This window comes from Akebia trifoliata, chromosome 11, assembly GCF_017979445.1.
Source record: "Akebia trifoliata isolate Shusen 1 chromosome 11, ASM1797944v1, whole genome shotgun sequence".
Lineage (NCBI taxonomy): Eukaryota > Viridiplantae > Streptophyta > Magnoliopsida > Ranunculales > Lardizabalaceae > Akebia > Akebia trifoliata.
This window is the reverse complement of record NC_141385.1, coordinates 46,491,013-46,503,689: the sequence shown is the minus strand read 5'-3', so window position 1 is coordinate 46,503,689 and position 12,677 is coordinate 46,491,013. Positions and strand designations below refer to the sequence as shown.

At 35.8% G+C, this 12,677-nt stretch overlaps 1 protein-coding gene across 2 annotated transcripts; it reads right to left on the bottom strand.

The window, feature by feature from the left end:
- Positions 1-453: 453 nt before the first annotated feature.
- LOC147392140 (putative F-box protein At1g58310) lies at positions 454-5,677 on the bottom strand. 2 transcript variants are annotated; one of them, XM_086459766.1, is made up of 3 exons: positions 4,567-5,676; positions 1,087-1,248; positions 454-880 (listed from the first exon to the last, which is right to left on the bottom strand). In XM_086459766.1, exons 1-3 carry the CDS (start codon positions 5,506-5,508, stop codon positions 560-562), a joined length of 1,425 nt encoding a protein of 474 aa, XP_086315892.1. In that variant the 5' UTR covers positions 5,509-5,676; the 3' UTR covers positions 454-559. The 2 variants fall into 2 exon arrangements, with proteins under 2 accessions (XP_086315892.1, XP_086315893.1); XM_086459767.1 differs by having other exon boundaries at positions 737-876; positions 4,567-5,677.
- Positions 5,678-12,677: the final 7,000 nt, after the last annotated feature.

Sequence of the window (12,677 nt, the reverse complement as noted above, 5' to 3'; positions counted from 1 at the left end):
TTGATTTGGCTCAATAATCATACCAGTAATATATCCCAATTTTCCCCTACCTCTAATATACATCTTGGCTGACTAAGACCATTCCAAGTAATTCTAACCATCTAACTTCACTATGGTAATCTGCATACTTGGATTCTCTGAAGGGACAAACACTTGATTAGAGGATCCTGTACCACTTAACATAACCATTGTACTATTTTTAGTGGACATCAATGCTCTTGGGAAAAAAAAACACAGTACTTATTTCTACAAACATACCCCACCCCTTAATAGTGCAACCATGCTCAATATAGGGACAAAAATAGACCTTGGAGCCACCACACTTGGGAATGATAAAACAGCATCTAAGACCAAAACTTTAGTTGTTTTGATTCCAAAAAAATAGATGAAAAGAATGAAAAAGACAATTAGATCAATGATAGTGTGTCGAATTGAAGTGTCAACTAATAAGAGTGCAGTTGGAAAAATAGAATGATTAAATGGGATTCCACAGCAGAAACAGTAAGAGGCTAACAAAACAAAAGCTGATTAAGTTCCTACATATTAGTTTGGTGGGATTTCAATCCAAACAAAAGCTAATTAGGTTCCACTCTTTTAGAGAAAATGATATTGTGACACTTGAAGAGACCCTAGGTAACAATTGCAACTTATTACTAAATTCCACGAGCTCGCTCTCTTTATCCTGTGATAATTTCTTACTGGAGGTAATAGTAATGTCCTCTAACATCACTGCATTCTTAAGTAAAAATTCAAGAAACTTGAGTTCATTTTCACACCCTTCGAGATTCTTCAGCTCCACAGATTTGAGGTTATAAAACAAGCAATCAAACGATAATTGTGCTCCCCAATCTCCTCCCTTATTTGTAGAGTTTATATCTGCCTAATAACCAGAATAATGTTGATCAATGAATAAACGGTATTACAAAAGAATTAAAGGATGTAGAACAAGAAACAAACATTGCAATTACCAAATCTCAGTATGTGCTATCCACAAAACAAGATGGGGTAATGTAGCAAGTTCAAGCTATAAAGTAATAGGTTGAATACATATAAACAGAAATTAGCACTAGAGAATTTGTTTAGTACCTCTATTTCCAATACAAGAGTTTCGATATATGGAGAGCTCTTTAGCAATTCCCCTATTGCACCGATACAAGAACCATTACACCATCCCGTCAACTTCAAGTACCTTAGATTATCAAATGTTTTGGGCAGCCCTTTCAACATATTTGAGAATTTTGAACAAGTCTTTGCACATGAAAAGGAGGAAAAAAAAAATGGGAAATCAATTTAAGAAACATACTTATGAAACAACTAATAGAAAATAAAAATAAATGAAGTAGCAGCCCTTTCAACAAGATTACATTAGAATTCATTTTTTAAGGAGTCCAAGTTTTATTAAGAGTCTTTAGTATTTTATAAGTATTATTGATCTATGATTTTTGTTGGAACTATGTTTAAGTTTTATTTTATTTTAGCCCTTAGTTGGGGGTCCACCTTTAAAGTAGAGGGTATGTTTTAATTTATTTAATTTAATTAGAATGATACTCAGGATTTTTAGTAGTTAAGCTGTTGTAAGACTCTTTGTCGGTATTAGGCTCCTTCTATTGGTGCAAAGCTTTTGATCAATTTAAAGGGGTGGGTTTTGACGATTTTGTAGTCAATTGGGATCGGGTTTCTAATCTCCGATTACTTTAGTCACTTTGTAATCGGTCGTTGCTTGGTTGGTCACCTTGCCCGACCTTGCTTTTCTTCTTAATAAATTTTTTGGCTTGTCAAAAAAAAAAAAAATTCTAACTTTCTCATGCAATTGGTGTGGTGCAAGGCCTCTTGGTGTGATTCCAAGACAATATACACTTCTCTATCAGTATTCTACTTGAGGCAAGTAAATTTTTTGTTGCTTCTCTCCCCCACACCCTTTATACCATCTTCTACAGTGATTTTCTGGATCTACACATCAATCCAACCCCTCAAACCTTGCTGCCCAAGATTTTGCTGATAGAAATTGCCCTTGCTGCCCCATATTGCTGCAGAAAATGATTTCTGCTGCCCAATATTCCAGCAATATTTAGTTTACAGCTTAACCACAGCCCTACAGTCACACTGATCCCTTAAAACCAATCAAACCACCTTTTTAGAACCTTTGCTGACAGAATAAACTATTTTGCTGCAACAATACTGCTGCCAGTATTTTACAGCACCTTGGATTCACCTGTTTAACCTTATTTTCCTACTGTAAACCCTGTTGGCCCAATTGCAGATCCTATAAACAATCCTAAATACCTAGAACCCAAGCCTTAAGCCTATAATACTTTTTTGAATTGAAGATATTACAGCTGGTTCTTTGCTCACTGGAATCCAAATTGGCTATTGAAACTGAAACCCTAGGCTAGTGGAATTACAAAATATCCTTTCACCCCTCACTCCATATTTTAGGTATTAGTCTTGTAGGACTGTAACCAACCTAGAACCCTTTCTTAATCGTTTATTAGATTTTCTCTTAATTTAAGGTGGAAGTAGCGTATTTAATGATTTTCCTTGATCTTGGTAATTTAGCCTCATCTCAGAGTCATCATTCTAGGTTAGTTGCATCGTCCTGCACCAAAGACCTATAAGCTGCCAATCTATTATTCAGTGGTTACTAACGGCCAAATCACAAAAAAGAAAAGAAAAATGACATGACCTAAAATGTGTACAACATGCATATTGAATAGATTACAACATACTTATCAAAAAAAAAAAAAAGATTACAACATCAGGAGGATAAGATTGTCAAGTAACACCTCACACATTTGAATAAGAACATAAATAAGTGTGAAGAGAATAGCTAGTACCCTATTTGTGAACATGGCATGAGGTATGTCGCATCATCATTACTACTACATTTGCAGATTAAAATAGCATAGAATAATAAGTTATTTGGGTTGGTTCTAATTTTTGAAAGAAGATGTTTACAGTTAAAATTAACATTGATGATTAAATTGTTAGTATCACTATTATATGTTTGGGTTGACAATAATTTTAGGGAGTGTGTATAAGATGTGGATTTTGCATCCAAGGCACAAAGGCAGTTCAAGTAATGTTTTATCAATCAAACTAAAATACTATCAACTCTCGAGTGTTTAGACCGTGGAAAGGGAAAGCAAAGGAGTTCTCTGTAAACCTCTCAAATGCAGACAGTTGAAGTCATTTTATCCAAAGCAGACAGAAAATCATAAAAAAATCTTTTTCCAACTCTACTAACTTTTTATATTCTTTGGAAAAGATTGAATGTGAAAACATTTATTTGTTGGAAGTGTTGAGAGCATTGGCTTGTGATGAATTGTAGTAAGGTAGTTACCAAATAATTCCATGAAGACAAGGATTAGAAGAGTAGTTAGAATTTTGTTCTGTTATTTTTTTTGTCTTGTTATTTTCCACATAAACCTTATTTCCTTAATTATAATTACTAATATAAGAAAAAAATATTTAATTAAAATTATTCAATAAGAAAGCAAAAGGCGGTAGAGATAACCAACCTACAATACAACTGACACCTTTGTTGGGGGTGCAACTTGGTTTGGTTTGGTTCAGTTTGAGCTCAAATTGGAACCAAACCAACACAGGTAGATTCCAATAAATAAGAACCAAAACTGAACCAAAATGTCATTGAACCAAACCAACCCAACTCAAATCGAATTAAGGCCGGTTTGGTTATTTCTATGTGTTGCTAATATTCTATAAATTGGAAGTAGCATTTTTTAATGAAAAAATAAACATATAATGAACATAAAAAATGTTACTTCCAATTTATAGTTAGCACCCAGTCTAACCCCATCAAAAGTGGTTTACAAAAAATGGCAGTCCATGATTCTTCAACTCATAAACATGGGGTTAGAAGTTATGGAATGAGCTGAATTTTGGTGAGGATGATCTCCTCATCATAGAGATCATCTTCACCAAAAATCAGCCCATTCTGCAACTTCTAACCCATTTATATATATATACAATAATATTAAATTGAATAGACCGATCGACATAACCATATATATTACTTAAGGGTTCAGTTATATACAAGTTTGATCTAAGAACCGAATCAACTTGAACGGTTCTCCATTTTCTTGCACCCAAACCAAACAGCAACTTGTTCCAAACCAAACCATCCCAACGCTATCGGTTTGGTTCGGTTCTCAGTTTGAACTGGACCAAGTTACACACCTTACTTTTGAACACAAAGATTCCCATCTAAATACAAACTCCTCAAAACCCCTCCTTTGAACTCAAGAGCTACTTTGAACCAGTAAAACAACCACCCTAAAATTTTGCAAAATCATGTCCTCAAAGCCACTCTCCACTCCCAGAGAAATTATGTTATTCCTCTCCTTCCAAGTGCCCCGGTAAATGGCAAAAGGAAGAAGGGGCCAAGGAAGTCTCTTCATAAACAAAGTACACTTGCACTTCTAGGTAACAAAGTATATGTCAATTTTTTTTTTTTTCTTTAAATTCCAAAGATCAAAGTGTTTATCAATTCATTTAAGCTAATGGAATATAGCACTATAACCATCAATAAAAGAATGAAAAGCATACCTGAAGTTGCCAAGCGGGTAGTATTAGAGTTTTCGCATTGTAAAGACCTTTAAGAACATTCATCAGACTTTGAGCATTCACGTTCTCACACAAATGTGAAGATGAACTAATGTTTGCATTGACCAGAGAGGAAAGGTTCTCCAGAGAACAGTCGTAGATGCAACCATGGTACTTGAAATACATGAGATTCGGGGTACATATCATGATCTTACAAGAACTAGCATAGTCCCAAACATAAAATTCCAAAGACAAGTTCTTAAGTTGAAAAGCTGATATGTTGAGAACGTTGAGATGTCGAAGGTCACAGTATTCAATGATCAAATCTTCTAAGCTTGGGCAGGTTAAGAGGAGTTCCCCATTCGAATCTCCCTCTGGAATTTTAACCCGGAACAGTTGCAAGGTCTTTAGATGGGTAGCTGAACACATCAAATTTGGCAGTTGGACAAGGGAACTGCTTCCTAGTGTATTCCGTAACGTAAATACCCTAAGGGATGTTGAACTAAAGGGATGGGGAGGTAATTCAAGAGGTTGGTCAGCATGAATTTCAAGATGAAGCTCCTGAACACTTTGGATTACTGCAGCCATGATCCATGTTCTAATTCTATATGGAATGTAGTAAGATCCACAAGTGAGACTAAATTTGTGTATTTCACATTTGCTTCGAAGAAGCATAACTCTGGCCACAAACTCAACAAATCTCTCCCAAATGTCCCAATTTTTTTTCTCCATGTTCTCCATCACACTATCATCCCCCCACATGCTTAAATCAAAATTAAGATAGGGAAGAGAAACCCATAAATACCTCCATGTTCTGGAAAGTAGGCTTGTGAGAAGTACATCTTTCATGTCTAGGAAAGAGAGGATGCGATGGAGAACGGTTTCAGGTAAACCACTGATTCTGTCCACTTCACTCATTTTCCTGGTTCTGTCCACTTCACTCATTTTCCTCTTTTTGTTAAGAGACTTTCAACATGGATCTCTGTTCTTATCTTTCTCACTCTGCCCTTTCAAACAGGACTCTGTTCTTATTTCTCTCCCTCTACCCTTTAAAACATCAAAACATTAACCCTAAACCCACGAACAACACAACCCAAACTCTCGCTCGTTTTCTCTCGCTCTCTGTGTATATATATATTTATATATAGACAGAGAGGCGTTTGGGCTGCAACTTGGCGCACCTAAAATTCTGTTCGGTAACACTGAGTGGTTGTAGACGAGTCGTATCGTCTCATCCGAGTCGTTTCCGTACAAAGGATTTTTCATTAACACTGAGAAGTCGTAAACGAGTCATTTCGTCTCATCCGAGTCACTTTCGTGCTGCAGTGAAAGTGGATTAGAAAGAATAAACGCTTTTTCACTCGTATCTCGAAGAAGATAATTTATGGTTCCCATACACTTTCACGTAAAGAAGTGGGATATGAGGTCACTTCAGCATTATTCTTTTTTTAATTTTAAATTTTGGGAATTTTTTTTAAGATTCTAACTAAGAATCAAATTTTAAACAAGAATAAGAGATATGGTCATGATGTTGAATTGTAACATGATAATCAAATTATCAAAATAGAAAAAAAATATATAAATAAGATTATACATTTATTTTATTCGAGACGGACCTTCTAACTAATTTGAAATGGTCAATCTCTTAAAACCCAATTGGATTTTTGATGTATTTTCTCATTGATTTTCAAATCAGAATACAAGGTTATTTATAGATAATAATAGATAAAAAAAGATTAATTGTTCTAAATTCATCTTGATCCAAAACTAATAAGATTCATAATCTTATCTTAATCCTAACTAATCTGCAATCATGTGGCATGACTTTTTATAGTATTGCACTCCCTAACTACTAATATCTATCTATGTAATAGATATTCATTGGATTTTGTTAAAAATAAGAAGAAAATAAAGAGTAAAGGGTGAGAACTTTACCTCGATTTTCTTCTTTTTTTCTAGCAAGATATGAGAACTTTGAAGCAAATCTTCAGATTCAAAGAAGAACTCTTATTTTTCAAGAAAAATGGTGGACTTTGGCTTTTCGTGAAGAAGAACATTAGGGTTTTGACAATCACTTTATAATGCTTTTGTCTATGAACTTTGATCTACCTTTGTCTTCCAACACAACTATCACCAGCAGGGGCGGAGCCAGGATTTTCTTGTAGTGGGGGCAAACTATGATTAATTGTATAATTGAAGAACTTGAATGGATGGAGAGAGAGGTGAGGGAGTGGGGACAAATGGGACATGTAATTAGTTGAAAATATAGGGGTGTCTCAAAGTTCTGTGGGGGCAATTGCCCCCACTAGCTCCACCCCTGATCACGAGCTATAGTAGTATTATCAATAATGTGAGACATATTGAGAGGAGACACATCCGAGAATACTAGAACAGACAATAGGATTTGAATAAACATCTTTTCGCTAATATTATTATCCAAATTCTCCCTCTGAAAAAAGGTAGATCTATTTGTGGAGAAATATGGAACAAACTCTTGAAAAGTAACATTTACGGAAGAAAATTGATGACGTGAAAAATGATGGTAACACTTGTATCCTTTGAGAGATGAAGGATCCCCAAAAAAATGCACTTGAGAGCCCTAAAGTCTAATTTAGTATAATGAGTACCAAAGATATGAACATAATAAATACACCCAAATACTTTGAGTGGTACCAAAAATAGGGATACAGGATCTTGAAATTGAGGACATGGGAAGACATATGATTAATGAAGTAAGTGGCAATAAGGATTGCATTAGGCGATTAAGTTTTTAGAACATTGATACCAAATAAGAGTGATTTGGTCACCCCAATAACATGATGGTTTTTTTGTTCCATCGGTGGGTGTGAACACACAAATTTTGACGTTTAACCTCGTTTTTAGCAAAATATTACGTTAAACTCTCATATATACACTCCCCGTCTTGGTCAAATCAAATGATTTTCATCATTTTCTCAAATTGGGTGAGCACTATCTTATGAATTTTTTTTGAAAATAAGGTAAAGGTCATCCTTCATTTTCATTAGATAGAGGCAGGTGCATTGAGAATGATTATCAAACAAAATAGTGAAACCCAAGAATAAAGGTAATAGAGAAAATAAAATTACTTTTATTGCCTCTAACAGGAAAAGACACGACAATGTTGCGCAAATTCACATATTTCACAGTGAAGATCTGTCAGAGACAAAAAAAGAAAAAAAGTTGAAAAATGTAAGTCTTAAATATTGAAAGGACACATGACCAAGATGAGCATGCCAACACATAACATGTTCTGTATTAACTTGTTGTTGCTGCTACTAGCTTGGAGTATTTTTGAAACTATGGAAGTATTGTCCAAGAGATAAAGACCATCAACTTCACGCCTAGTGTCAACCATCTTCCTCGTATCCAAGTCCTAAAATAGACAATATGATGGAAGAAATGTGATACTATAATTAAAATTCTTTGTGAGAGAACTGATTGATAACAAGTTAGTAGGAAATTTTGGAACATGTAAGACTGGGGAAAAAGAAAATTTTGGAGAGATGGTAATGCTCCTTTTTCCCAGCAAAGAAGAGAAGGTATCATCTGCAATCCTAACTTTGTCTCCACATGAGCAAACAAAATAAGAGGAAAATATGGATGGCATACCCGTTATGTGTGCAGAAGTCCTACAATCTATGGTCCAAGAAGGATTAAGAGAAGTGAACACATGATGAGCAGAACCAATGATACCTGACCAAGAAAAAGAATAGGTAGCAGATGGTTGATCCAACTAATCCATGACAAGACGATGTTGTTCCAATGCTTTATTGGGAATAATGACTATATCCATTGAGGAAGGTTGTGGTGGATTTCCTGCTACAATGTAAAAGGTGTCCACAATAGCATTATGAGTAGTAAATGGTCATGGTCGATTAAACTTCTGGGATCAACCAACCAAATCCCAACATCTCTATTTCGTATGGCCTTTTCTACCATAATGTTCACATTTTAATTTTTTCTTATCATCCATATTGGGATTCCCCTTGCCATTGCTTTTCTAACCCCCACTCCTATTAGTCTGTTGCGGGGCTGAAAACGAAACTAAAGCAAACCTATTAGGGGTAGGTACTTGGATCATAGCAGATCGTCTATTGTCCTCACCCAGAACGCCTGGTTAAGGGATGATAAATCATTCTTACTGAGAATCTGAACCCGAGCTAACTCAAACTCTGGATTGAGTCCAGTGAGAAACTCAAATATCCTATTTTGCTCAACCAACTTTTTGTATTGTTCACCATCTCCTAAGCAATGAGGTTGAAACATCTTGAGAGAAGTAAAATACTCAGCTAATTAACTTTTCCCCTAATGATAATATGAGAGATTTCCTGTCTAAGTTGGTACACTCTTGCGATGTTTTGTTGTTAAGAATATGTTTGGGTTGCGGAATACCAAATCTCATATTAGCTATCCGGAGAAACAAAAAAAAAACCACGACTGATGTGTGGTTGCATGGAATGTAATAGCCAAGACATGATAGTAAGATTTTTTGTTTTCAGCTTATCACAAAGAGCATCAGATTGATTTGGCTCAGTAATCATACCAGTAATATATCCCAATTTTCCTCTACCTCTAATATACATCTTGGCAAAACTAATACCATTCCAAGTAATTCTTACCATCTAACTTCACTATGGTAATCTGCATACTTGGATTCTCTAAAGGGACACACACTTGATTAGAGGATCCTGAACCAATTTACATAACCATTGTACTATTTATAGTGGACATCAATATTCTTGAAAAAAAAAAAAAAAACACAATACTTATTTCTATAAAGCATACCCCACCCCACCCCTCAATATTGCAACCATGCTCAATATAGGGACTATTTTACACAAAAACAGACCTTGGAGTCACCACACTTGGGAATGATAAAACAACATCTAAGACCAAAAACCTTGATCAAATGAGGGTTTATAACCAAACAAAATAAAAAACAACCCTACAAGACATTGGCTGACCACCAAACACATAAGACACCCCTTCAAATGATAGTATAGAACACGTAGATACCAAAGATGTATTCATTTCATTTCAAACTATTTAGAATTTTATAATTTTCTTTCCATTTTATTTTGAATAAAAACTAGATCTACATTTTTTTCTCATGCTATGTACTTGGAATGTTTAATTTATTGTAATTCTTTCAAGAATTGAAGAACATATCATTCAATTTCAAGGTGTGGTGTTGTCTTTCATATTTACCTGTCTAATTTGAAGTTTGCTATCTAATATTCTAGTTTCTATCAAGAAAGAACTTGTTATATTGTTCGCCTTTATGTTTTCTACTGAAATGTTCATCTCTATACGCATTGAGTGAGTCACTTGAATTGAGGTTCATTCGTTACAAATTACGTTCCTCCCATAGTTGATGTGAGTATTAAATGGAGGAAGGTTACTTTAGATGAAACAATGGGCTTGTTTAGCTAGAGTCTTGGGAACTGGCTTTTAAGTTCACATATGGTTGATAATAGTTCCATGGATGCAACACAACCATTCACAGGGGCAGGGCTAGTAAGGAGCCTATGGGGACAATTGCCCCACAAAACTTTGAGATAAGCTTATTTTTCAACTAACTACATGCCTCATTTGCCCCCACCCCCTCATCTCCCTCCAATTCCAACTCCCCCCCCCCCCCCCCCCCCCCCCCCCCTCAGTTTTTGAAGATGACATTGTTGCCTCTTGACTGGGCCTTCTCTCATAGATTAATTGGAAAAGACCTAATTATCATTTTCTTCAACTTCTAACAAAAAACCTCTATAATTTCTCGCCAATCCCCACCTGCCCCCCCCCCCCCCCCCCCCCCTTTCAGTTTTTGAAGATGGCATTGCCTCTTGACTGGCCTTCTCTCATAGATTAATTTGAAAAGACCTAAATATCCTTTTCTTCAATTTCCAACCAAAAACCTCTAGAATTTCTCTTCAAAACCCCACTACAATAAAATCCTGGCTTTGCCCCTGTCCACTCACACCCACAAGTGCATCTCTCCTTGGAGTTGGTTATGAGCACATGTATCAGCTTCTATGGCATCAAATCCCCATTTTATGAACTTGTACTTGTCTAGGGAATTTCTTGGTAAACAAATGCACAATATGCTATTACTGGACCTCAAGGTTACTGTCAATTGTGTATCTTGGTGGCAAATGTAGCTGCTTTATTGATGTTGGACAGGTGCACTTCATTTTTAAGCTCATATCAATGGACTTGGAACAATAGATGCTCAGGCACTATAGGTTTTCAGTCTCTTCCACAAAAGGATAACTTTGCTGGGTGTTTCTGAGTTTCTGTTGGGGAAAACGTTTTTGTATTTTTATATTAACATACATTAGGGCTTAAGACACAAAAACATTGTCCAATGAGGCTAAGTCTGTAAATTGTTGAGTTTTGGGATGTGGATGAATCGTATGTGGATTAGTTGTGATTTGGTCGTGTGCATGTCACATCCATTTTTCTTTGAAGTACAACAGGAAAATCCCTTGGCATTGACTCAGTTGGCATACCATAGGCTCAAATTATATCTCAGTTTCTTCATATGCCTACTAGTTTGTAAAAAAAAGGGGAAAAAAAATATGAAAGAGATAATTTAGGGCATTTTAGTAGTCTGTTGAAAATCCCTATCATAGACATATCACATTTGTTTATTTATTATCCTTTCACACCAAGTAATGCAATTTTTTTTTTTTTTTTGAAGAACTCTTTCATATGCTTGTAGGGTCAACTGTTCAAATTGATGCCGTGGTTGGAAAACACCACACCCCACCGCACTTCATTCATTGCATAAGACCAAACAGTGAGCAACTTCCTGAAATGTATGAAAAGGATCTTGTGTTGCAGCAGCTCAAATGCTGTGGAGTTTTGGAGGTTGTGAGATCTCAAGATCAGAATTGTTGAGCTTAGTCCCATATAGGACACTCATTGCCTTGTCTCTCTCTCATTATAAGCTCTTGCGCCTCTTCACTCATTGTCAATTAGTTTTGAGTTGGACACCCAAATTTATCATGGTATCAGAGTGGGCCTTTCTCTCCTCCATGTGCTTTGGCCTAGTCTGGCCCACAAGTGCGGGGGCATGTTGAGTTTAGTCCCACATCAGACACTCATTGCCTTGTCTCTCTCCTTATAAGCTCTTGGGCCTCTCCACTCATTGCCAATTGGTTTTGAGTTGGATCCACAAATTTATCATAACCTGATCCATATTTCTGATTATTTGCTAATGAAATACTTCAATGGGAGTTTAGAACATCTAGATTTGAAAATTACGATAAATCGTATACAATTGAGACAATAAATTTGCAAAATTCTGCAACATGCTTAATTTAGTCTAACTAAAGATTTGGATGAGTTGACAGCAAAAACTGATTGGACAAACCTTTAGCCCTACATTAACATTAGAGTAAAATGTTGCTTCCATTGAGTTTGTGGTTTTTTTTCCATGTGTAAACGGCAATCCTAATGTAATCCACCATGCAGGAAACAAGGAAGGGAAAGTGGTTGTTTGAATAGAAATTTATCTTGTTCATTATGGAAGCATATCTTAGTTTTATTCGTTGTTCCAATTACATTTACGGTACTCATTAACATCATAATTTGTCAGTCCTTTCTTCTTTTTTTTTCATAGGTGAACCTCTAAACATATTATGATTCAAATCCTTTCTAATTTTCACCTTTTTGGGTTTTTGGATTGTTTGGAATAACAACGATCCCTACAGAGGAGTGATGGGTGTTGAATTATCTTACTCTTTCAAATGGAGTGAAGGGTGGGAGTATGAGGGTCTGCATCATTTTGCTATGAATATTGGAATTTGACAAGAGGTCTTCTTGGCTAATTTTTCTCTTTCTAAGCATGGTTTTAAAACTCGTTTTGACGTCTTGTCTTGTCTCGTCCATGAACGAGACCAAGTCATCTTGGACGAGTTGTCTGACTTATTTGTGTCGTCTCGTTCAACAATGAGACAATAGACTGACTAACTTTTAAGAAACACATCAGGTTTTAGACGACTTGTCTATCCATCTCCTTGGTGGACGATATCAAGATGAATCGTCTTGATCTCAGACGAGATTTAAAACCATGTTTTCAAGTGGCTCTTGACCTT

Coding starts and splice junctions, on each gene's coding strand:
- LOC147392140 (XM_086459766.1), bottom strand. CDS start 5,508: ATGAGTGAAGTGGACAGAACCAGGAAAATGAGTGAAGTGGACAGAATC. Junction 1,249..4,566: donor TACCCGCTTGGCAACTTCAG/GTATGCTTTTCA, acceptor TCATGTGCAAAG/ACTTGTTCAAAATTCTCAAA. Junction 881..1,086: donor CTCTTGTATTGGAAATAGAG/GTACTAAACAAA, acceptor TCTGGTTATTAG/GCAGATATAAACTCTACAAA.